Below are 26,670 nucleotides of genomic sequence, written 5' to 3' on the forward strand. Positions count from 1 at the left end.
TAGGAGAAACAAAGAGGCAGAGTGAGAGCCCTTCAAAGGAAGATGTAAGAACTGTATTTGAATTGCCACGTCTTCAAACAGGCAGAATCAGTTTTACAAAACACACACACCTACCAGCCAAACAGAGTCTACAGATAACTTGCAGGTAGTGACTTGTTAATAATAACTGTAAGAGGCATTTTACAATAACTAGCTACTTTTACTTCACACCACTGTAATAGCTAATCACACATTAACATTTCTACAGCTTGTATTTAACCTAATAGAGAATGAATGAGTAAATAAGTGCTTTAAAAGATAATCTGTACAACAAGTGTTTTCCGATTCATGATTATAGTTATGGTATTTCACTACATTTAGTACATTATGCATGTAGCTATTGCAGATATAAGACTGTAAATATTAATAATATTATTTTTTTCTTTTTTAGCCTTCTATTAACCAAATTTGGCTTCCTATGTGAATCCGTTCACTTTCCGGGTAAGAAAATCCTTGTGCAGGATCACACAAAATAAACCACTTCCTGATAAATTCAGTGAAAAGTGGCCATTTAATGAGGAGCTTTAGCACATGAAGCAGAATCTCTGCATTTGCCAAATATACAGATAGCTATCCTTATATGAAAACATTAAAAAAGCCTTCAAAACTTTATAGTTACAAGAAAGTAATTGTATTCATCCAAAAAAATGCTGAGCATTAAAAGAAATCTTCCTTTACTGAGTGACTTTACCCACACTGAGAGAATAAGAGTTAATTGGTCACGAGTCATGAGATGATTTAACCTTTTGAAATTAAAGCCTAGGTCATGATTTGGAAGACCAAGCGACAGAAGTTGACATGTTATGATCTGGACAGGATTCTCTTGTTGGTATAGAACCCCAGATGTAGTGATTCACCTGAGAGGGAGCGGTGTGGTAGCTCTGTGGCTATGGATCTGCGCCTGTGGCTGGAAGGCTGCCGGTTCATAGCCTACGGCTTGCAGAGGAATCCTACTTCGTTAGGCCCCTGAGCAAGGCCCTTAACCCCAAATGCTCCAGGGGCACTGTATAAACGGCTGACCCTGTGCTCTGACCCCAGACTTCTCTCCCTGTCTGTGTGTCTGTGTGTCTCATGGAGAGCAAGTTAAGGGTATGCGAAAAGACAAATTCCTAATACAAGAAATTGTACAGTATATGGCTAATAAAGTGATCTTATCTTATTGTATTACACCACAGTGATCAACTCTTGATTCCTCACTTCCTACAAGACAACATTCCAGCAGCATAATGCATGTCATGCTGCTTGCGTAACACTGATGATCATGTCAGCCTGCTTCAATTAAGCCTTAGGTGTTTAGAGATCAGTGTTCAGTCACATGCTTCTCTAGGCTCTACAAGAAAAGTGGGACAAAATACCACAAGACAGCATCTGCAATGTTGTACAAAGCGTGTAGCAGAGATGATCGAATTGCAATGCTTCTAGCAATCACTACACATTCTTCTAGCCTGTGTCTCTGACAGTAAACCCCTTATTGATATGACTGGAGCCTCATTTAGCAAGAGTAATTCTGATTCTAATAGAGTTAGAATACATCTGATATGTACAATATTATTAAATCAGAAAGGAAAAAGATTAATAAAACAAATCAATGGCATAAGGCACTGTCAGTTTTTTTCTTTGTTTGATAGGATATAGTTCCTTAATTTTATTAGCCGCTGGAAATAATCTAAATACAGATTAACTCAATTCAGAATTAAACTAATGGAATTTGTTACTCTGGCTACATTGGTAACTGCTTTAGATCTCAAGAATGGCTAAAACCAAGCAAACAACCACCCATATAAGATTGTGCAATGCAAGTGCAGCAAAATAATATGCAAACCTTTTCCTTAGTACTTTTTTACCCAACCCAGTCAACACCTGTTACACCCATGCTTATGTGTCATCCACACATTGAACTTTTCTTAAATGATCTATATTTATACATGAGTGGTGGTTAAATAAAACCCAGAGCTATGTAAGTGGAGTATGATCTCCACAATAAATAGCTCCTACTTACCCATAATCATCAATAAGATGGGAACCCAAGACCACCACCTCCAGCTCGAAGCTGTCCGGATCGGCTTTGATCCCACACATAATGGGAGCTAGTTTTGAGTAATCAGCCCGGTTACATGTAGCCACACAAATTCTCAGCTTCCTCTTCCTGCTGTTTTTCTCCTTTTGCTCCATTTGTTCTTTTTGTCTCTGTATGCTCACGTAATATAAATCCTGGGACAAAAAGAAGAAAGGAAAGTTTAAGCTTTACAATACAAGATGAACTTCACTCATACCACAAACAACTCTAGAGCAATATATATGTATAATATTATACATCATTACTTAAAATATACAAAGGACTTACTATAACATACATAGGTCTTGGTTCACCAACATTTATTAAAACAAAGGGAAAACAGCCTTTTTGTGTTTTTCCATTAAAGAAAGAATACTACAGCAGTGAAAACCCTTCCCAAGGTTTTAATAAACTTGAAACTGTATGTAGATTGACATTATTATTTTGATATTATCATCGGGTTATTTTCCAGCCATTTGATGTCAAGGTAAGCCCTGGCATTTCATGCGAGTAGGTTGCGAGGCTAAAAGACAAAAATACTTACGTGGACTTTCCTGAAATTGTAGCACTGTTGCATGAAAATACAGAACACACAAAAGGTTTTACAAAGAGAAAAGCCCATTTTTTTGCAATGGGAATTAACCACAAAACCTTTTTTAGTCATCACTGTCAAGTTCAGCCTTCGGTTTGGACAACAACCATGTTGACACAGGACCATTTCTAAATTCTTGCTGGATGATTATACATTACTTGATTGAGATTTATGTGATTTAAAATATTTGTATTGTTTTTTGCATTAGAAATGTTATGTAATTTCATAATGTATAATGTGTAAATCTGTAAAAAAAAGGGCGAGAATTATCCTCAACAAACATGTCTATAGAAGCACTTGCCTCCTTTGAAATCCCAAAACATTTTTGTTGCCAGTAGCAAAATCTTTTAAGCTGTTGCACTACTTTAATAATACTGTACATCATGCACAAGATGAATGAATAAAATACAAAACATTAGCAATAGTGAATTCTTTTAATAAATATTCAAACAGTCAACACAAACCTAAAAGAAAAAAAATATATACACACATACCATAAAAAAGATATTATAGAATAAAATAAATAAAAAGGGGGTAACAATGTTAATCATAAAAACCTTGTAAACAAAACAAAAGAATGACTGACAACTATGTCACCACCACAATATAATCTAGCTGCATTTCTCTCTAAACTATTATCTCTATAGTACTATTTCTGCAAATTACTGTAACCAGCTGCAATTCAATGCTGTCTCAGTCTGCACCCAACCTTGCAGAAATCTTTTTATGCTACAATTAGATTAGATTGTACTCTGACTGCAGACATGCCTTAATAGCACACTCACATTGGTCACATTCAGAACCACATTAATGAGTCCCAGAAACATGTTGTGTTAAATAATTTACAAACACCGATTGTAAATCTTCATCCAAAACTACTGTTATAGTATTACATGTTCAAAATAGATTAGCTGCTACATTTTCAGAGGGAAAAAAGCATTATCTGAGTTTACATTCCAAGCAGGATCCATCTGAACAAACAGTCTAGCCCTCTATCCTATATGAACATAACCTGATGCTACGTGTCAGAATAAAGTTATACAGGGAAGAGACTATACCTCTAGTAATGGCTGTTGAAATAACTATATCAGGCACTGGGTGAAAGGTAAAGCAGTGCATTGTGGCGCCCATATGCAGAGTGGAGCCCTAAAAAGAAGGAAAAGCCAGGAAGCACTTTCCTCGGATACTAACATATGCAAAGGCTGTGGAAACCAAAGAAATGACCAAGAATGTGAACATCTCTTGTAAACTAGGGTAGGGAGGTAAAGGGATTAACAAAAGGACAGTTTATGAAATTTAATGGGGATCCCAAGAAAGTAACCAATTACCTTCAAATCTCTAATGCAGTGGTTCTCAAACTATGGTATGCGTACTACTTGTGATAAGTGGAGAACCGCCAGGTGGCACACCATATGACCCTGGAACTTTGTTGTGTGCACTGAAAAATTGGGACGGGTTTTCATATTTTCTATTTTATTAAAATTAGTTTGTTTCTAATACGCTATCTACGTACTATGATACAGTGTGCGCTAATACCTGAGTCGACACAAGAGCTACTATGTAATTCTATACCATTGTATAGGAATGCATCCTACGAACGTAAGTGACCATTTGTATTTAAAAAAAGTTATCTCCAGCAAATAGGGAACAATGACAATGTTGTAAGCACAGGAAAGCATAGAAATGCGTACTAAGAACACTGGCAATCTTGTGAGCATAGGAAAGCGTGATAGACAACAAAAAAATATTTAAGAACTGTTTTAGGTTAATTTAAGAAAAATACACCGAGCATCTCTGTGTTTCGCTCCCATGCGCGTGAAATAAAAACAGGGGAAAATGCAAGCTTGCGGATCGCTAACGCAGATAAGCCCCACACTATTTTTGAGGAACTTTATTTACCTTTGGCAAAAGAGCCAATACATATTATGTGTGGAGAAAAAGCTGCTAAACAGCTCGACCTGCTCCCCCCTCCGAAAGACACAGTCACTCATAAAATTATTGATATGGCAACTTTGATATGACTATTTTTTTTTTACTATTGATATGGCAACTCATTGCAACACATTCTTAGATTTCTTTACCTCCAAGATCGACAACATCCGGCATCACATTATGTCCACGCATATCACTTCCATACCTCCTCCCTCCTTATCCAACTTTTCTGGTTCCCTTCTATACAACTTCTCTCTTCTTGACTCAGCATCCCTCAATAGACTAGTTACTCACATAAAACCCATCACATCCATTTTAGATCCCATTCCCATCACTTTATTTCAGTCCTGTTTCTCTTCTCTCTGCCCCATTGTCCTCAATATTAAAAATGAATCCTTGAGCAGTGGCACTGTACCAATGGTCCTCAAAACTGCTGCCATTACCCCTCATGCCAAAAAAGCCTAACATGGCTCTTGGCAATCTAAACAATTTTTTGCCCCATCTCCAACTTACCCTTTCTTGCAAAAATGCTAGAATGCGCTGTCACATTTCAGTTACATAACCACCTCATGGCAAATAACCTTTTCGAAACCCTCCAACCTGGCTTCCGTCAACTTCACAGCACAGAAACTGCCCTGGTCAAAGTCACTAGAGATCTTCTAATAGCTTCCGATTCTGGTTCTCTTTCTATACTCATCCTTCTTGATCTCTGTGCTGCTTTTGACACTGTTCACCATGACATCTTACTTCCTCATCTTGAGACTGTGTTTGGAGTTTCTGACACTGCTCTAAAATGGTTCAAGTCTTACCTCACTGGTCACTGTCATTTTGTCTCTCTTAACGGGTAGAGGTCTGAAATTGGTCTCGTTACGTCTGGTGTTCCTCAGAGCTCAAAACTGGGCCCCTTGCTCTTCAGCATTTACGTTTCCACTTGGTCAGCTTTTAAGATCACATGGCCACAGCTATCATTTCTATGCTGATGATACTCAAATATACAACCATACCAAACCTGACACTGATGTGGATGTCTCTGTTCTAATTGAATCTTTGACATAAAAACTTGGATGACTCAAAATTTCCTTCATCCTAACTGTGACAAGAGTGAACTTATGCTTATTGGCACCCCCCATCAACTTTGTAAAGCCAATCCTGTAACCCCTTCTGTAGATGGTTCTGTACTTGAGCTTCAGTCTAAATTGAAAAACCTTGGGGTGATATTCGATTCTGGCTTAACATTCGACCAACATGTGCAGCATATTGTCAAAACATTTTTTTCACCTCAGAAATAATCGCTAGACTATGCCCTAGGTTATCACTAACTGTGGCTGAAAAGCTGATCAACACATTTCTGTTTTCCCGAATTGACTACTGTAATGCTCTACTCGCTGGGGTATCTAAATCTACATTGAACAAACTGCAGTATGTCCAAAATTCGGCAGCCAGAATCCTGACCAGGTCTAGTGCAAGTGTTCACATTACTCCTATCCTGGAGTACTTGCACTGGCTTCCTGTCAAATTTGGTGCGGACTTTAAAATCCTCATGCTCACCTATAAGGCTCTGCATGGCTTGGCACCTCAGTACATGTCTGAACTATTATCGCCCTACTCCCCACCTCACAACCTTCGCTCTTCTAATTCTGGTCTCCTAACTGTACCCCAAGCCCTTCTACATTCTATGGGTGACAGGTCCTTCTCCTGTTATGCCTCTTTATTTATTGTTGTCATTCTGTAAAACGCTTTGAAAAGGCCACCTTTAAAGGTGCTATATAAAATAAAGTTTATATATAAATTAACCTTGTACACTTCTTTTTATTAGGGCCTGCGTCTGATTTCTTTGCATTTTATCCTGTATGTTCTTGTTGTTTTTAGTTTTTTATATTTATTATATTTTTCTTATCTCTTTGTACAGCATCCTTTTGTTTGAAAAGGAGCTATATAAATAAAGGTTATTACTATTTATAACAATATAATTTCTGCAAGTCTTAATTGTGGAGATGAAAGGGGGACCTTGGCAAAAAAATACAATTATGTGAGATAATGTGACACTACAGTTCTGACACTACACTACATGAGGACCATATCATAAAATGTAACCTGTAAAGCAGACATTCTAGCTAAATCTAATTTTATTCACGGCCTCAAGCAAATTTTCCTTTATGAATCTAATGGAAATCTGGGATTACTTTAATGCACAAATAGAGAAAACTTGAGGAATATGTGGTGGAAGTGAAGTTGACCTGGCAACAAAATTCAGAGGCAGAAGAACAGAAATTAATTTATTTTACAATCTGAGAGTCCACTAATGTTATCAAATAGGTTTAAAATATTAGAGACTGCAATGAGATGTCTGAAAGAAACAAGACAATGTCTCCAGAAGCCTAGCCTGAAAAATACTGTTTGGGTGTAATGTTGATATGTTGTCTGATAGCCTGATCTCTCGTGGGAAGGAACAAACAATAATGGTGATATAGGAAAATAAGAGAAAGTCAACACTAAGTAAAGTTTAAATTTAAGTAAACAAATAATTATTTGGACAAGCAATAGCAGAAATGTATACAAATATATCACTTATAAAATGATATAGTTTGTTGGAAGGTTTAGATAAAACTCCACATAGAAGATTAATTCTTAAATTGAAGACCACAGGCGTTTAAGGAAATACATGTATTCAGAATACGAACTAAAATACAGATAAGGAAGGAATGCTGAAAGCTAGATGTTGTAATTAGAGCTGAAGTAATTAACCACAAATTGTGTTGATTAGCTTTTTAGCCACAGTTAGTGATAACATAGGGCATTCAACATTCAACACACATCAGCTTTCAGTGGGGAGGAGAACAGAGTAATGAAGACAATTCATAGATGAGGATTATTAGGAGGCCATGATTGGTAAAAGCCAGTGGGAAATTTGGCCAGGACACCAAATCTAACACCCCTACTTTTTTCCGAGAAAAGCCCTGAGATATTTAATGACAACAGAGAGCCAGGACCTCAGTTTTACGCCTTGTCTGAAGGGTGGCGCCTTTTTTACAGTAAAGGTGTCCCCATCACTATACTGGGCCATAGGGATCCACACAGATCACAGGGTGAGTGCCCCCTGCTGGCCCCACTAACACCTCCTCCAGCAGCAACCTGACCTTACCCATGAGGTCTCCCATCCAGGTACTGACCAGGCTCACACCTGCTGAGCTTCAGTGGGCTGCCAGTTGTGAGTTGCAATTTCATGTTGCAAGTTAATTTCAATTCATTATTTAAATATTTCTTCATCACATCTCTAGGTGTAATTAGTGGAGAACCACAGGAATCTATATCAGGACCAATCCTCTTCCTGGTCCCCACATGCTTTAAAAAAAACACTATTATTCCACTCCCCAAAAAGGCAAAAGTGACGTGCCTGAACGATTACTGTCCAGTAGCATTAACATCTGTGGTGATGAAATGCCTGGAGAAGCTGGTGTTGCCACACATCAACTCCTCCATCACCGAGTCCCTGGACCCCTTGCAGTTCGCCTACCAGAACAACAGATCAGTGGATGATGCTGTCTCCCTGGCTCTGCATACAGCCTTGGAACACCTGGACACTAAGAACTCATATGTGAGAATGCTGTTTGTGGACTACAGTTCAGTATTCAATTCCATCATACCCAGTCAACTGGTGACAAAGCTCAGGGGATTAGGTCTGTGCAACTCTGTCTGCAACTGGCTGCTGGACTTTCTTATCGAGAGACCACAGGTGGTGCGGATAGGCAATAAAACATCAACACCACTCGCCCCGAGCACTGGAACCCCACAAGGCTGCTGTCTGAGTCCAAGGTTGTACTCCCTGTTCACTCATGACTGCACAGCAACACACAGCGACAACCGCATCATTAAGTTTGCAGATGACACCACTATAATAGGCCTGATCAGCAATGATGACGAGTCCACTTACAGGGATGAAGTCGTACATCTGCTTAGGTGGTGTCATAACAATAACCTGGACTTGAACGTAAATAAAACGAAGGAGCTAACAGTGGACTTTCGGAGACACAGGCCACACACTCACAGCCCACTCAGTATTGATGGAACGGAAGTGGAAACAGTCACCAGCTTTAGGTTTTTGGGAATTCAAATCTCTAAAGATCTAACCTGGACTATGAACACTGACTCTATCATGAAGAAGGCTCAGCAGCGCCTTTATTTCCTGAGGTGCCTCAAGCGATGGGGGATGCCAGTAGCTGTGGTGGCGAACTTTGATCTCTGCACCATCGAGAGCATCCTCACCAACGGGATCACCGTGTGGTATGGCAGCACCTCTTCTCGAGAGAGAAAGGCACTGCAGAGAATGGTCAATATGGCCCACCGAGATTAAACAGCTCTATGAGGACCGCTGCCATGGTAGAATTCTGGCCATCACAGAGGACAGTCACCACCCCGGGCATGAGCTCTTCACCCCACTGCCCTCAGGCAAGAGATATAAGAGCATACGGACACTTACCACTAGATTCTTCAATAGCTTCTATCCACAAGCAGTGAGATTGGCGAACACATTTAGCCATCCCCCTCGGACAACACCTACACCATCACCATCTACCTCATTATGATTTCTTATTTATTGCACATCTCCAGTCATTGTTTACACGTCTGTATTGTATACATTCAAACTGTCTACATGTTTACTTGTACATTGTCTACTGTTTGTTTGTATATTGTCTTGATGCACTGTTTGCACTTTGTGTTTTTACACTTGTTTTACAATCAAGAGACTTTCTGTAAGTAAGAATTCCATTGTATCAGTACATGTACCGGTTACATATGGCAATAAAGTTCAAGTTCAAGTCCTAATTTATGATAAATTCTATAACACAAAATATATTTTTCTCTCCATCAAGATCAACTCAATGGAGAGTAATTATACACATCTGAGGGATAAGTGCCTTCAAGAAAATAAAGCCCTTGAATCTTCATTGCTGATTTTACTGAAAGTTTCTCTTTTGACATCCAAGATGAAACACAACTGCACCACTCAAACAATCTGTAAACCACTATTCACAAAGCATCTGTCTACTAGGGGTGGGACACTGTGAAAAACTCTGCATACTCCATATGCTATAATTTCCAAATGCCTGACCATGACAACTATAGCCCATTTCTTTCAGTGCAGTGCTGTGAATAAATGTAACTCTTGTGTTTTTAGGGCTTCGTGACATACAGTGTGGTGAAAAAGTACATCCCCTAAAAAGACTTATTTGACTCTCACCAAACCCTAAAAGAAGATAAAACTAACTTTAATTCCTCAAGTAATTCTAATTGAAATATCTGTTTCTCACGTAGTATGCTACTATTATTTCTAGTTAACCGTGACGACACAAGACCATTGTTCAAGCAATCCATGTGCTTTCGAAGACTTGTTTTAAAAAACGGTTTTATACAATTCAGGTTAAAATAGTCAGTTCTTCCTATACTGGTATTTTCGTGAAAATAAAATGGATTGTATTGATAATACGTCTAGCCACTGAACGCCTTTTGTGTATTATAATTGGCTACATTAAGTTAATTTTTCAAAACTAACAGTTTCGTTGTGGACGAACAGCAAGCACACAACGTTGGCAGCACAGTGTCTTAACTGCTAACTGCTCTCCAACATAAGTATGTTCCAAAGACCCTCTTACGACTTCTATATCTTATATGTTTTGCTTTCTTCATAAATATTCCTAAACGGTTCAACTAACCTACACGTCCAGCCCCCGAAATGTTTTAAACATGCCGTAGTTCAGAGATCCTATCGATGCAGTTTAGTAATTGCATTGTAAGAATCTAAACGGCATTAGCTAAAAAGAACAGAACAGTACTCGATAAAACCGTTAAATCGCCAAAAACACGAATCGTTGCTGTGTGTACGCTACACCACTGAAGCAGCAAGCACTTCAAACCCAGCTTTGCTCCGTGCCACACATGCAGGGGAGAAGTGAAAAGGAGTGGGGGAGGATAAACTGCGAGCTGTACTAGAGCTCTCGGTTTGCATCTTCCAGCAGCACAATACAAAACGTCCATTCATTCCAGACATTTTGCTAATCGTTAATTAAAATCCCCTACCTTCCCGATTACCAGAGTTTAGAAGTCTCAGTCTAGAGATGATAGTACATGTTACACAGCATGAGAAAAGAACAATGAAAAGCCAGCTGACTCACATGCGGATTTCTGTTTGAATATTCTTCACAAGGATGCATTGTTACTTCCTGCGGATTGAGCAGTTACTTCCACTGAATGAGCTCTTGCTCTCTTGCTTGACGTCCCTTTGTTTCTAGTCTCCTGTGTGTGTAATTGAACTCCCAGACGCCTAGTTATCTCAATTACTATCGGGCTTCTTAAGAATGCCATCTGGATCTACATTATTTGTATTGCAAAGGTGTCAACGTCCATTGGCTACAAAGAGACTGTTCAGCTTTCAACTCAACCTACTGGGCTAAGTAAAGCCTACCAATCACATCATAGTATAGTCTAATAATAGTGTTTACTCAGTTAAAACACAACAATTTCCTTGAAGAAAAACAGGACTTTATTTTAAAAAAAGCATTGCTGGTACAAGTGTAGTGAAGCAGAAATGAATCAATTGTAAACTCCATGTTTATACTGATAAATGATTACAGTGAACGGTTTCGTCTTATCAGTCTTATCATAAAAGTCTTATGCTTTTTGGTCATTGATTGAATGGGAATTGTAGGCCTGTAGCAATCCCTGGACTCATGACACCATACTACAGTAACCTACTTTGTATTTTTTACTGTCAAAATTGAAAACAATACAGTTCTAACTTCTATAAGGGAAAGTGCATTTAATACTGAAAACAGGAGGTCATTTTTACACAAAGTTTCTTTCAAGTAAAAGCTGGATATGATCCTTGGATTAATTTCTCACTAAAAAATAAACAAGCAAGATAGGTCAAGTTGCCCCTTCCCATTTGCAAAGTCTGTTATTCCCAACAAAGTACTTTGTCATGTCCTCCTCAAATACAACAGCACCCCAAAAAGCGGGTTTCAGAACACTTTATGTGAATGATAGATGAACATGTCAAAGTACACTTGTTTTTAGAAAGTCAATTTTCATAACGTCCGACTACGCTTTCCTGAGCAAAGTGTTGCTAAAAAAGGTTTGTGCGTTACATAATTTATTCTTCACTGACATCAAACATTGTGCTCAGGCTGGTTCTGAAGTTTTGGATGGGTTTTGTTTTTGGTAACGGACCTGAGTACTCTTTCAGTCAGTATTTCTGTGGAAGATGACCAAAATGCCTAACATCAGTGTAGGAGGACTTTTCAGCAATCTCCCTCCAGGCTATATTAATGCACTTGGACAGGATGTGGTCTTTAAAATCAGTTACCTGATACAAGCGGATCTGCCTTACACCCTTGTAAATCTGCCTGAGATGCAGATTGATCTGGCTGTCAATGAAGCATTTCATTTTAAGGGCTACTCCACATTTCTCACTGGAAACCTTGCTTTCTCTTTTAATGTAGTCTATGGGCTTAAAACCTATTCACAACTTCAGAACCTTTTGGACAACGTTGTCACATATTTTCTACTTCTTATGCACTGTTGCCTTGTTCTTTTTGCTTTTCTAGATAAAACTTGTAATCAGTTCTGAATTCTCAACAAGCTAATAAATGAACAGCAGAGGTTGCTAAGGTAATGGAGCTTTTACTTTTAATTACCACTAACCTGACTACTAGTTCCAATAAAATGGATAAATACTATATAGACCATTTCCAAACGTATACTTATAAAATGTTCATGCACAAACAGACAAATGTTTCAGACAGGGTTAGCATATTTCAGACATTTCAGTGACTACATTCAAAGCTAAATTATAACTGGCATAATCCCTGAACCATAATAATGTAATATTTAATTAGTGTAATCACCATAATAAGATGCAAATTAGTAAATAAACTGGAGCTTCATGATGAGTAATATTCTAAGTATATTTTGACGAGTCGAGAAACATTCAATTGAAGTTTTTCTTGTACTTGAGCACACAACATATACCGTACTTACAGCCAACACGATAAAACACGGCAACATCATAAACAAGGAGCAAAATATATAGTAAGAAACATCTGTTACAGCAACCATATATGTGGATTGCTTTTATTGTATTTGTTACCTGAACTTAAAGTGTTAATTAGTAGTAACAAAAATAATCCACATTCTCTGAACAACATCTAGTTACTTCTTTCTCTCTATGAAGATTAAGCTTTTAATAAGTAATGATTTATTACCAACCAAAAGAACACTTTCTTGTGATCAATTCATACAACTGAAAAGAAAAAAAAGACTATAAAATAAAGGAAATTTCACAGATATAGTGCTCTTTCAATTCTTGAACTTGACACTTCATAATTAAAGGCTTATTCATTATATACTGCAGTATTTGGATTTTTGTACACCTATTCCAATATTAATATTTCCAGAATACAATTGAGAATTTCCATGTTGTTTTAGAGGCTTAAAACTCAATAGTGAATAATTCTACTTGATTCTTTTCAGAATGTAACTATCTGCCTTACTAAGATATTCAAAGAAATAGGTATATTTTTTTCCTATCATTTAAATATTCTTATAATTTACAAGTTTTAAACCCATGATGAAGCTTTTGTTTGGATCACTTTCTACTGGAGTAGGCTTTCATTATCTGTTTGGAGGACTCTCCAAAATAAGAAACACATAAATAACTTATTTTTGGCACTTAAATGTATTTACAGTTTTCATCGGACTGAAACAATTACTAAGCAGGAAACAAATGGAGTGACGTGTAGATTAACAAACAAGGTATCTCCAACCCTCGTCCAGGAAATTTCCAATCCTTAAGTATTATAGGCCACATGTTTTTGTAGATGGGCAACACCTGTATTCATGCATACTGCTGAAACAAGCAAGTAATCAGTTCAATAAGTAAAGTTTGGTCCTTGAGGGCTGAAGATTTCTTACTTTTATTCATAAAAAATCTCTGCGTTGCTTGATTAAAAAAAAAAACCCTGTTTAAGTGAATAAATTGTTCCATGTCTTTAGAAGTTTGTGATCTAAACCTTTATGGCCTATGGGAAATTCATAGATGGACCACAACTTATTAATATTGTTGTACGACAATTAAAACTTGTTGAGTTATTTGTCCATAAAAGGGAGCATTCCTACAACATATGAGCACAATTTCCTTGAAAACAAAAATTCATTAAATTAATAGTGACCTACAAAACCGGCTGGATTGGGGTCTTCTAGGATCAGCATTGGAGATCCCTGTCCAACATTGTCTTGATGTATACAAATTAAAATCCTTAGCACAACTCCAGAAAAATATGTATTTGTTGTTTTCTACACTTTTGATAGAAACAAAGTGTGATGTACATACATCTGCCACCAAAAGCCATAGAATTAAAAAATAAAAACAGCTCGCTTCTGCCATCTACTGAAAAAGTGATGAATTACAGTTTTTGATACAGTGTTAAATTAGCTTCCCCGTTATATATAATTCATCCATTTTCTAATCCAGTAATCCAATACAGTGTCGCGGGGGAGCCAGAGCTTATCCTGGCAAGCAACAAACGCAGAGAGGATAGACCCAGGACAGCACACCAGTTCGTCACAGGGTAGACACTCAGACACAGACACGCACACACTCACACCAGGGCTACTTTTTCCAGAAGCCAATTAACCTACCAGTATATCTTTGGACTGTGGGAGGAAACCCATGGGAACATAGGGAGAACATACAAGCTCCAGGCAGACTGCACCCGAGGAACTGAACCCAGGAATGCAGCGGTGGGAGGCATCAAATCAAATACAACCAAAATTAAGGCAGAGCAGGATAGGCCCACAAGAATGGCAACAAAATCAGACCCCAAGACTTGATCAACATAGTACTGTGCAGTCAGGCTGCAATCAATTACTATAAATAATCACCTATTAAAAAAATCCCCTCAACACCAGGGCCCAATCAATTCCCTCAATAATGAGGAAGGTCTAGTGCTTAAGCAACATTCATTGTAGGACATCAAAGTCATGAATGCATAAGTCAAATTATTACATATATATTTCAAACCAGTATACCACATCTGGATTATTGTTTAAAAAACTACACACACATAAGAGGAACAGTTTAGTATAAAATGCGTCTTTGAAAGAAGCAAGACTTCTGTGCTCACGATCTCTTAAATACTAAGTCAAAAGTACATCAAAACCATTTACAAAAAAATGTAAATCATTAAAATGCAACATAAATCAAAATGTTTTGGTCAGTTATTAAGTTCCTGGTGTAAACCTCCCTCATTCACAAATGTGCACTAATAGTGGAGTTCAGAAAAATTACATGATTTCTAGGAATTTCATATTGCAAACAATTATACTGCCAATCTATTTAAATAATGTCCAGTAACTTAATATTTAAGGACAGTGACATCTTATACAACTGCCAGATTCAAACCATAACACCATGGCTGGTGATATTCAGAAACTTCCATGAAGTATAAGGGCACCTCTGATGCTAAATCTGGACCACTTACCGCAAGTTTACAGGCCATATTAAATACTAATACCAGCCTATTTTTTCATTTAAGTGAGGAAGAAACGCAACCTTAGGGGCTAGGAAACGATGATGAGTCACACACGCATGTTTAGTGCCCTTGATTTGACATGAGGTGATACATTTACCACCTGTGTACCACAATCACCTGCTAAATTAAAGCATACAAGCAACTAACTGCAGTGCATGCACCAAGTCAGAACTGAGAAAATTATGTTCAAGTGATTAATTTAGTACTGATACAAATGTCTTATTGCTCATAGTACTGTTCTATTTTCAGACTAGATTTTACTCCTAAAAATCAACAGATTTGCCCCTGTGACTGGAAGGTTGCCGGTTCGTATCCCGCGGCCGGCAGAGGAATCCTACTCCGTTGGGACCCTGAGTAAGGCCCTTAACCCCAACTGTTCCAGGGGTGCCATATAAATTATTTCGTAGGATGTTCACATAACAGCATTAAACCACATTGAATCATTAGATTATATAACAATATCCAAGCATACATTTCGGACAAACCACTGTTTCATACTGTATCGAGGCATTTTTCCACTAGCCTCTTTTTCCTCGAGAAAAAAAAATAACCTGGCAAATTCTGTTTTAGTCATAAACCATAAACCTAATGCTATATAATGCCTCATGGTATTATTTTTATTATACCTCTTTACGTTTTCCGTGTACAATGTTTTAAGTAAATAATTAACAAGTGTTATACAGTAGTATTGGTCAGTCCAAACAGAAGAAACGTTCCTAAATACAAAAGTAAGCACTAACAAATCGCCCATACTGTAACTAAAATTAGAAGTAGCAATGCAAAAGTTGTCCTATCACAAAAGGCACGTCACATATACATAATGTATATACTGGAAGATACATTGAATCACTGTTGTTATCACACCTCTAAAAATACTTTTATCCTAATACATTATTGTAATCAAGAAAACTGGTCAAGCACATTACACGAGGAACATTTTTATAGAAATATTTGAAATAATGACGTGTCACAATCTAATGAATGTCCCGATAATTCGTCAGAACCAAAAACAGTCAAAACGAGGAATATTAGATTTACAGTACCTTATATCACACCTAAAAACAATGTCCTGATTGATCACTTACTGTAAATCCCCAGTTTCTAACTTTCAATCCACTAGCCACTGCCTGCTACTCTCCAGTGCAAACAGATTAACGCCCCCCGGATACATTGCGCTACACATTTTAGTTCCTATTAAAGGTCAACTGGTTTATGAGAATAAACTGAACGTGGGCTCGTACGTGACATTTGCACAAGGACAAGATCAACCCGATTAATTCCTTTTTTCCCTCCTGGGTTGTCAAAATATTATAGTCGCCGCAACATTGGATTTCTCACTTATTTTTTTTTCTTTCTGTGAGGGTGTTTTAGCGTTTTAGCTAGCAATATACGAAATACTGAGTATGAAGGTACAGTATTACTTTTTTTAAAAGAAATGTTTCAATTCACATTTGTTAATTTTCCCATTAATAATAAGTACAAAAATACCCTACTGAAATTATAATTAGTTTCGAATATACATACGTATAAAATATATTGTGACAGGCGATGATGTTTACTTAGTTGTACTGCTTGTGAGACACATTCATCAAACGAAATCTTCTGATTTACCTTTACCTTAATTATGTTCTGGGTCAATGATTTAGAGCAGGGGTGTCCAAACTACGGCCCACGGGCCAATTGCGGCCCGCCCCTGTTAATGAAATGGCCCGCGAGTTAATTTAGAACTATAATTAGATTTGGAAGGATATTAAGTAAAAAATGCAGTTCCTATTTTGAATAATAGGTGCCGCTATCACGTAAAATCACATCTCATAACTGATTAGTTACCACCTCTCCTCCTCTTCAAAACTTCAATTCTGTACCTTAACGTTAGCAAGCTTTTCAAAATGGCGGAACCAAAAAAAACGAAAAAGATTCCAGCCACGCTGGCAAAATGAATACTTTTTCACCGAGTTCAGAGGCAAGTGTGTCTGTGATATGTTCCGAATCTCCACAACAACACTAACACCTGACTTGACAGTGATTCTTCAATCCAAGACACAGCATCACTGTTTCCATTAGTAGAGTCATCACTAGTGAGTAAAATTTGTGAAATCTTACAGGTAAATTAAAATGAGATTATTAATATCATCATTTATATAGGTCATTTCAAGCTTACAATACAAAATGCTTAAAACTCACGTATTAGGGTAGTCCCTTAAATTAAAAGACAATTTAGTTATTGGAATGCACTTATATCTGGTATTATTTGTTTGTTTTTATTATTAGAGGTGGTCTGTGGCCTGCCGTTCCTTATTTTTTCTCCATCTGGCCCCCAATAAAAAAATTTGGAAACCCCTGATTTGGAGTATCAAAAGTGTAGGATAAAGGGTAAGAACACAGAACAGAGATATAGAAGACAAGAGGAGATAAAGAGAAGGAGAGACAGAGCAGAAAGTGTGTGCCGGAGAGATCCTTTTCTACATCATCCAAAAAAATCCGACTGGACCGAAGTATTTAAACCTTGCTAAAAGAGCCTGATATTCTGTGTTTTTACGAAACTGTGATTTCCTGACTGAATAATTACTTAATTAAAAACACCATCTCCTGATTTGTGAGTGCGTTTTAGAATAGGGAGGCATGTTCCCCTTTATTTTGCGGCAACCGAGTCTACACAGAGAGATTTAACTGCAGGTTGTATCTTATTTAGTTTAGAAGGCAGCTTATCTCTATTTTGGTACTTTGTAGACATTCAGAGTTTGAATCCTTGATAGCAGTTTGGGGTTTTTCCTGGGTGGTTTAGACGTAGGTCTCTGGAACACCTTGTCTGTAAACTTTAAAATAGAGTAACTTGTGTATTGTATGCTTATGTTGTATACAGTATAGTTTAGTGTGTGAATTGTCACTTTGAATAAAAGTTTGTTTAACCAAGTGTGCCTGAATTTTACTCTTTTCTAAGTTGTGCAATAAAACAAAGAACTCACGTGCCTCTAACTACAACCACTCAGGTGCACTCAGGTATATTCTTGGTAAAATCTTTACAAGTCAGAGGTTATGATCATCATTTACTTTACTTATTGATTTATGCACTCATTTAGTGATTTTCTCAATTTTTGTAACCCCCCATTGGTAACTATAAACATTTACCAAATGTGGATTTTAAATATATATATTTTTCTACTACAGAACTCAAATGAGTACAGTTTCCCAATAAAGATACTGACTGCCATCATGTCATGTACATCCTGTACTGCAAATAGAGGATTGCAAAGATCTGCAATCAATTCCAGAATTAATTCTTTATCTGAGAGTTGATGGAATATATTTATACTGTATAATATAGTAATATATACACAATATCCAATAAAAAAGCCTCCTATTCTTGGCAAATCAGTGACGACCTGGAGACTGTCCAAAAAACATCAAATGTAAGGTGGGACTGCAACATAGCCAGTTCTTTACAGGGTAGAAAAACATAAACAATTTAGAAACACCATTTAAACTAGCTATTATGTCTTTGGAGGAAACAAATGAAGAGGGACATAAAAGTATTGCACACATCTAGCAGTAATATTATTACTTAACAACACTCTGGATGGTATTAAAGCAGCAACTAGGGCAACAGATTTCCTTCTCAGGAACAACACTTACAAACACATACTGCACCATAAAACAGAACAAACAAATCAACCTGTGCGGCATATCAAACACCCACCAACATATTGTAAAACAGGACAAGCCCTCAAAGAGCTGCAGGCAACAAGACAAACAAAAAAAAAACCTTACATTTCAAAGGAAAGGAGGAGAAGTAATTACATATAAAGGTAGAGGAAAATTAATTAGATTGTGAAACAAATTCCTTTCTGGCCCTATATAAGAGTTGGGAACCCCTTGCAGTGTGTCTGTTCTCTGAGGCAAACCAACATGGCTGTATATTGAGCTCAATAAAAACTGTATCTGCACAAGACTGTGTCCTGGTGATGAAGAATTTCCACAAGAGACATACTAAAGACCTACGGAAACATGGGTACAACATAAAATGTCTACACATTGAAGGCAGTCCAACTCAGAATAAAAACCCATAAGGGCTTTTAATAAGGACCCAAAATCTGTGAGGCTCCAATAAAAGCCATGCCACCATTCTATCTGCTAGGAAAATATCTAAAAATACATATGTGAACGTTAAATATTGCAAATATTTATAGAAATATAATCACACTTCAACAAATAAGTATGTTCTCTAAACGATTTTCCAAAAAAAATACTTTCAAGTTATTCAAGCTGCATTGGAGCAATAGCATATCGAATACTAAATTATTAACCGTTATAGTTTAGAGTACCTGTTTACATAATGTGGATTTGGGTTAATTATTTGACTGAACTTTAAATTGCGTTATGGAGGATTCAAAGAAACACAAGCCCAGGAATCTGATTTCAAGTATACTGTTTTTTTTTCTCAGATCAGCTAAGTCCTCTTATGACATACAAGTACAGGTATTTTCAGCAAACCATACATTTTACTTTTTCAGCAATAAAAGAAAAGTAGTGCTACTAGACTGACTTTGTGTTGCTTCTAGCTGCCAACATTTTCAAAATCATAGTGCAGCAGAAAACTAGAATATAACTGAAGTTCAGACACCAAAAACACTAAAAGAGATGGGGTTGTTGTTGAAAACTCCATTTCAGGAACATTGCAAGTGAGATATGCATCAGTGACCCTGAGTCAACAACATAATGCTGTCTTCCTGGAGTCTGTTTGACTAACAATGTTTAAATAGCAGACAGGCTTCTAGCAAACAAGTTGATCATGTTGGAACAAATGACATGATCCTAGGCAGTGTCATAGAGTGATAAAATTAGTGGTAGGTATTAGCTTGGGGATTATGCTTAAATTTGCATATAGTATTTAATGTTGTTGTCAGAGTTTGAGTGTTTGTCTTTCTTTCTTGTTTTGGACTGCTTACTCTAATCCAGGTCTTCAAGACTTCCTGGTGCAAACAGTGGGGTAGGTGCCAATCAACAAAAATTGAAGCAAATACTCTTTGCATAAATGCCCATAAATTGCCACATGGTTCAGAGGTGACATGTGGGATTGCCCCAGAGAAAGCTCCAGTATGGGGGAAGAATAGACAATGCATTGTCACACTTTGCAGTCTACAGTCAATTCAATTCAATTCATAGTACAGCAAATTGTGGGGTTTTAAAATATTTCAATCTGGCCTGGAACTAGATTTGGAATTGCAGTTTGTTCTGTTTACAAAAGCAGAATTTTAACTTATAGCTGAGACCTGCTCATTGATTGATTGCTTGCTCAGATTAGAAGCAAAGAAGTACAACAGCCCCTAATAAAGTATTTAGTAGTCTCCAATCAAAAATTAGGTTTGATTTCAGGAGTAGTTAAATATTTAAATCCTTCAGAGATATGTTTTAAGAAGGCCTTTAGTTGTCAGTTGTGAGCTGCAGGGTAGCAGCTGGCAACAGGGAAACATTTTTATTTGTGTTAACAACAGAATATACTTAAAAAAATACCTTAAAAAAATAGGGGGGGGGGAGCTGTGGCTCTGTGGCTCTGGATGTGTGCCTCTGGCTGGAAGGTTGCCGGTTCAAATCCCCTAACTGGCAGAGGAATCCTACTGTGTTGGGCTCCTGAGCAAGGCCCTTCACCCCAACTGCTCCAGGGGTGCTGTCCAATGGCTGACCCTGTGTTCTGACCCCAGGCTTCTCTCTCCCTGTCTGTGTGCCTCATAGAGAGCAAGCTGGGGTATGCAAAAAGACAAATCCTTAATGCACAAAATTGTATATGGCTAATAAAGTGATATTATCTTATACTTTCTTCTATCTCTTCTTGTTTTTACCAATGAGTTATAAATGTCCAGCTTCAATGAAGGAGTTTGTATTTCATAGCTCTGTTTTATTTGTTTTTAATACTGTTGTATTCTGGAGCATATGATGTATGTTCAGATGTCTTACAACTTAAGAATATTTAAATTAATGTATTTGTATTGACCCATCTCAATTGTGCTGAAGATCACAGATTTCAAAACAGAAAGTATAAAACCTTTGCTAATTCTTGCATTCTAGCAGGTGTGAGCCTGGTCAGTACCTGGATGGGAAACCTCCTGGGAAAAACAAGGGTTGCTGCTGGAGGTCGTGTTAGTGGGGTCAGTAGAGGGTGCTCTTCCTGCAGTCCGTGTGAGTCCTAATGCCCCGGTATAGTGACAGGACACTATTTTTATTCTATCAAAATAAACTTAATTTCAAAGAAAAAACATCTCAAACTAGTAAACATTCTCACAATCTGTACATGTGCTAACACATTATGAGAGTACCATCAAATAAAAACTTTCCAAAAGACTTTATTGTCCATTTTCAATCAGTGCAAGTGGATGACAAAGCCAGATTTGTGCAATTAAAGTCTCTCCAAGCCCTACCACTTGCTTTTGTCTATTAGTTCCTGTACAAGGCCCAAAGTCCCTTCTAGCTCTCCCTGGCCGTGGAGAAACCCCATTTGGCGACGTTGCACTTCATCCTCTTTCTGAGGTCTGCAAGGATCCTCTCCTCTAGCTCCCTCACTCCCCACTCTGTGTTGTACCGGATGAGTGTCCCTCACGTTCCACAGTCTGTGTTTTGTCAGGGACACCAGCTGCCAAAGAAAGTACTGTGTCCCTTTGTCCAATCTGATTGGTGCTAGGCCTAGCTCACAGGGGTTGCATAATTTTGTCCATTCTGCCCCACACCACTTTGGCAAAGGGGCAGCTCCAGATCAAGTGCTTCCGAGTTTCCTCTATGAAACACGTGTCCCCGGGGCAATGCGGGGTTCTGGTGAGCGAGTGTCTGTAAAGGACATTTCTTGTTGCGAGCCTCTGGTGCACGGCCATCCAGTTGAGGTCCTTCAGCTTGTTGTCCAATTCCTTTGGCTGCGTCCTTTCCCAGACCTGTCTGGGAACCTGCAGCCTTTTGTCGGTCACCAGTTGTTCCCTCACCCCCTTGTACAGGGATCTGTAGTTGGTGCAGAGCTCTGGGTGTCGTGTGGCCTCGTACCTCCTGCTCCACTTAACAACTCCAGTCGACTATCCACACTGGGCCCAGTGTTTGTCCACTGAACCAGGTGCCCCATCGGGATGGAGAACCACAGCCTGACAAAGTACTGGTACTTGTGGCTGATGGGCTCCCGCAGCGCCCAACAGAGGTTGCAGAAGAAGGTGCAGTCGAGTCTCAGAGGGAAATGCGACATGTCTCTCCCCTTTTCCTCGACTGGCTGGCACATCCGGTTCCTTGTGATGTACTTGTATCTGCTGCCCCAGATGAACTTGGAGACCATTCTTTGCAGCGCTCGTCTGAGTCTGGCCAATGCTGCACATTGGTGGTGGAGGGGAGTCCTCATTACCTGCAGTGGGGAGCACTGTTCCCCATTACCAGTGGAGTGTCCAGAAAAGCGCTATATAAGTGTAAGCTATTATATTATTATAACTATTATTATTATCAGGTTAAATAAAGAGATCTGTAAAAAGCACAAAGAAAAAAATCACCCAATAACATAAGTGATCTCTCAAATGCTTAAACATTAACAACAATCCAAGAATCATGAAGAAATACAAAACTCCACAAACTACAGTACCTAAGAGAAACAACACTCCGCAGCTCTGCTGTGACCCTCAAAAACAATTATTTGCAATAAATGTACGATCAGAGCAAGCAAAAAAAATATCCAACTTCGGTGTTTAACAATAAAGAAATTGTTAGAAACAGATTACAATGTGTTGGCAGCTCTTGATGGAATTTGGATTGTCTAGGTAAAGAAGGAAGCTCTGCACTCCAAGAGGGTGAACGGGGTTTCTACGCAGGGATTAAATGTTTCTGTGCTGTATTGTGGGAACAGGATAATCTCAGAAGAGAGTAACTTCCTTCATGCTGATGGACTTCATCTAATTTTCTGTTTGCCTGATGGATGAGCTGTCAATCTATACAGAGAAAATGTTGAATGGTGAAGGTATAGTATAAGGCCTTTCTCTGCATGCATCAGAATCAACATGAGTTCTGTGTGCCCTTATTATTTCAGTGGACCAGTAGGTGGTCAGTGAGGGTAGTGATTTTAGTGAAGAACTATAATGGATTAATAGGATTATCATCCCTTTGTGCCTTCCAATAGAGTAGCAGCATACAAGCTAGATAAGCAACTTTCATCCTGTGACTAGGCAGGACTGAAAAAGGAAAATTTCTTTCTCTGAATTTCTTTGGCAGGAAATGACAGATTAAATGATCTCCCCTTACATAACATTAGGTGGTAGTGAATGCAGGTACCAACTCCACAGAAGGTAGTACTTAATAGATTGGTGCTGACAGCTTTAATAAGTGAAAAGATACATTTTTCAGGGAATCCCTGTGGGAAACCACAACATAAAATTCATCAGTGGAAATATCTGTACACCTGTCTGAAAATATTGCAGTGATATGTTATATTAATATATTTTGTGAAGGCTCTGTAAGATATTTTTCTGTTTCTCAGCCATTAACGTATCTCATAAAGTTAATGAAAAACACAGCAATATGTGGACAATTGCATTAACTGTCTGTGTGTCAGATTCAGGAAGTCATCCTCTAGAAGTGAATTTTAGAAGTAGGTTAACCCCACTCTTTTTTGATATTTGAATACTGGTTGCCAGTTACTGGAAATCTTTTTTAAGTTTATAAGATAAAGATCAGGAAAATTCCAGAGGTTAAAGACAAGCAAAGAGAAAAGGTATATTGAAAAAACAAGTACTTCAGTAAGATTCTAACTGCTTAAGTGTGAGAACACAATTATCAACATAAAACATGGATATTTTTCGAATTACATTAATGAAAATACACAAAGTCGCACACAGGACATTGATTTCACACTGTTTTTCATTGCATACAAAGCTGAAGTGAAATAAAGTTTGCTTCACATCCCATTGTAGCTAGAGGCTGCACTCCAGGTTAATGTTTAATTAATTGCTCTTGTAATGAAAATGAGGCACTTGTCCAGGCAGTTCAAGGAACCAAAGCAGTTGTTCATTATAGTTTATCAAGGCAGTTCAATAAACTGCTCTGCCACATGTACCTAGAACATTAATGTAGTCTTCCCAGAACTGCTGCATAATCTACCTGAACTGAACTCGTATGACGTAAAGGAATATGGAAGTAATTTTTTAATTCCACAGATTTGTTTATATACTGTATGTTCAAATATGTTCAGTTGAGCTTTTTGGTTCATTTGTTGATTTTAGAAGTTCTTAACAATACTCATGATGTCTGTATTTTATATAGCACCTTTTCATGACATTATCTCAGGCTGTTTATAATAAAATAAATGAACACAACATTGTGAAACACATTTTAATACAATACACAGAATAATATTGTATTAATAATAAAGAATATTAAAGCAAGATTTAAGATATCATTTAAAAGTGCTGACTGACTTTTAAGTTCTAATGTACTGTAAGTTGTATGATTCGATGCCTTGGACCAGCAGAACACAAAGCATGGTCTCCCAAGGTCCAGGTCTTTCTTTGGGGAAGTGATGGAAGACTGGAGTTGAAAGAGTGCATGAGTGTGGTGTTCACTGGGAGAACAGTTTGATTATGTCTTCAGAGGTCAAATCATTCAAATCATTAAAGTTGAGGTATACTGAATTTTTTGCTGAATTCCACAAGAGAGTCAGTCCAAGGAAACCTGTGAAACAGGTGAGAAATGATCATGTATTTTGAATTATTTAGGATCCAAGCAGCTGAGGTCTGAATTATTAATTCTTGTGAAGAACATTTTTGGATACACAAGCAAACACTACATTATAATCATCTAGCCTGCATGCATTAGCTTCTCTACTTCAGACTGGGAGAGACACCAATGAAGATATAGAATCTTATGAAGACAGAAAAAAGCTTCAAATACAAAACTCTAATCAAAGATGAGTCGAAGATTTCTGACTTGAACACTGATAACCCTGATGTGGACTGATTTCAGTGCTATCGGTAGTCAACCTAAAGTTGACACAGTTGCAGAAATGACAAGAATTTCCAATCAGCCTACAGTTGGTCTTGTCTTGTTGAGACTTAGAAAATGTTGCATACAATTTTTAAACATTTAAGAAGCCTCAGAAGATAGGTAATGCTTGATTAATGATAAGTCTCATGTGAACATAAATTTATTGTCATCTTACTGAGCATAAAAAATGAAAACATGGAAGAGTTTGACAAAACTGTTTAATGTATATACTAAAAAGAATGGGACCAAAAGCAAAGACATTGGGTAAACCAGATTTGCATAAGCTGTTTTCAGATAACATTTAACCCATAACACAGAAATTTCAGTAATACCAACAACACTCTCTTACGTATTCAGCAATATTTTAACCAATCAAAACAGCACTGAAGTCCAGAAGGACAGGAATGGCTAAGTAGTCAGTCACCAACAAATTATCAGCAAATAATTAGTAACCATAAACCATAAAAATAGTGTTTCACTATTATGAATTGATATGAACCTAAACTGAAATTATTTATGTAGTTTATATTCAGATAAACAATCTTGTAAATGAATGTGAATATCTTTTACCTGATGCTTTGCCATATTGGTTAATAATTACAAAGTAGGCTGGAGTTGTGAGTTTAAACAGATGGATAATAATTGGAATTTAAAGAAACACATGGATGCCAATAAGTATGAAAGTATAATGGTATTTTCCTAAAACATCCAATATTACCTTACTATGTGTCCCATCGTGAATTAAAACTGAGCTTAGATGTAGGTGGTCATAGGTAACAGCACCCCTGATTCACTCAATACAAAGTCAGCAAAATATTAATCTTTTTATATAGGAAGTCCACACTAATGTTCAGACAGCACAGCTTTGTTTTTTAGTTTTATTGATTCCTACTAGCTATAAATGTATTCTCACAATTTACTGTTCCAATTTCTAATTGTTCCAGTAATTTCAAACCATCACATCACTACAGAATAGTAAAGCAATCTCTCACCTTCAGTATTAGTTGCTCTTGTAGAGTTTGTAGACTACCAGGAACACGATCAGATGACAGTGGTCCCAGTCAACCACACGCTAACCGCAGCATGTGCCACATAGATAGTGAGGTAAACTGAACTGAGCCAACAAAGTACAGCAGTAGTATATAACTTAAGAGGAACAGGAGGTAGAAGGTTAAATTAAACTATATGGTACTAATTTATGACTTGCCAGCAAATACATAAAGGAGGACTGTGAGACCCAGGTCAATAGCAGAAACATGTATTCCTGGGTGTCAAAACAGAAGTCAGGTCAGAGAAGCAGGAAGTTTGCCAGATATTGCTTTCATTCCCTTACCTACTGTACCTCAAGAAATTCAGCTTTAGCATGAATTAAGGTAAACAAGAAATATGTATAAGTTCCAGAACATATTTGGAGGTTTGGAGGTAACAATCTCTTCAAATGATGCTTGGGGGTGAAAGCCAATTATGTTGCCTCT

At 37.6% G+C, this 26,670-nt stretch overlaps 1 protein-coding gene across 3 annotated transcripts in view; it reads right to left on the reverse strand.

Moving 5' to 3' along the window:
* Positions 1–16,382, reverse strand: part of gne (glucosamine (UDP-N-acetyl)-2-epimerase/N-acetylmannosamine kinase) — a 36,705-nt gene extending 20,323 nt beyond the window's left edge. The window contains exons 1-2 of one of the 3 annotated variants that reach the window (XM_088911297.1): positions 16,249–16,337; positions 2,039–2,250 (exon numbers count right to left, since the gene is read on the reverse strand). In XM_088911297.1, coding sequence (XP_088767423.1) covers positions 2,039–2,211 — 173 coding nt within the window. In that variant the 5' untranslated portion in view covers positions 2,212–2,250; positions 16,249–16,337. Of the gene's footprint in view, positions 1–2,038; positions 2,251–10,789; positions 10,969–16,248 lie in introns of those variants that run through there. The other 2 variants (XM_088911305.1, XM_088911288.1) reach the window with 2 other exon arrangements.
* Positions 16,383–26,670: the final 10,288 nt, after the last annotated feature.

This window comes from Atractosteus spatula, chromosome 1, assembly GCF_055471065.1.
Source record: "Atractosteus spatula isolate fAtrSpa1 chromosome 1, fAtrSpa1.hap1, whole genome shotgun sequence".
NCBI classification, from domain to species: Eukaryota; Metazoa; Chordata; class Actinopteri; order Semionotiformes; family Lepisosteidae; genus Atractosteus; species Atractosteus spatula.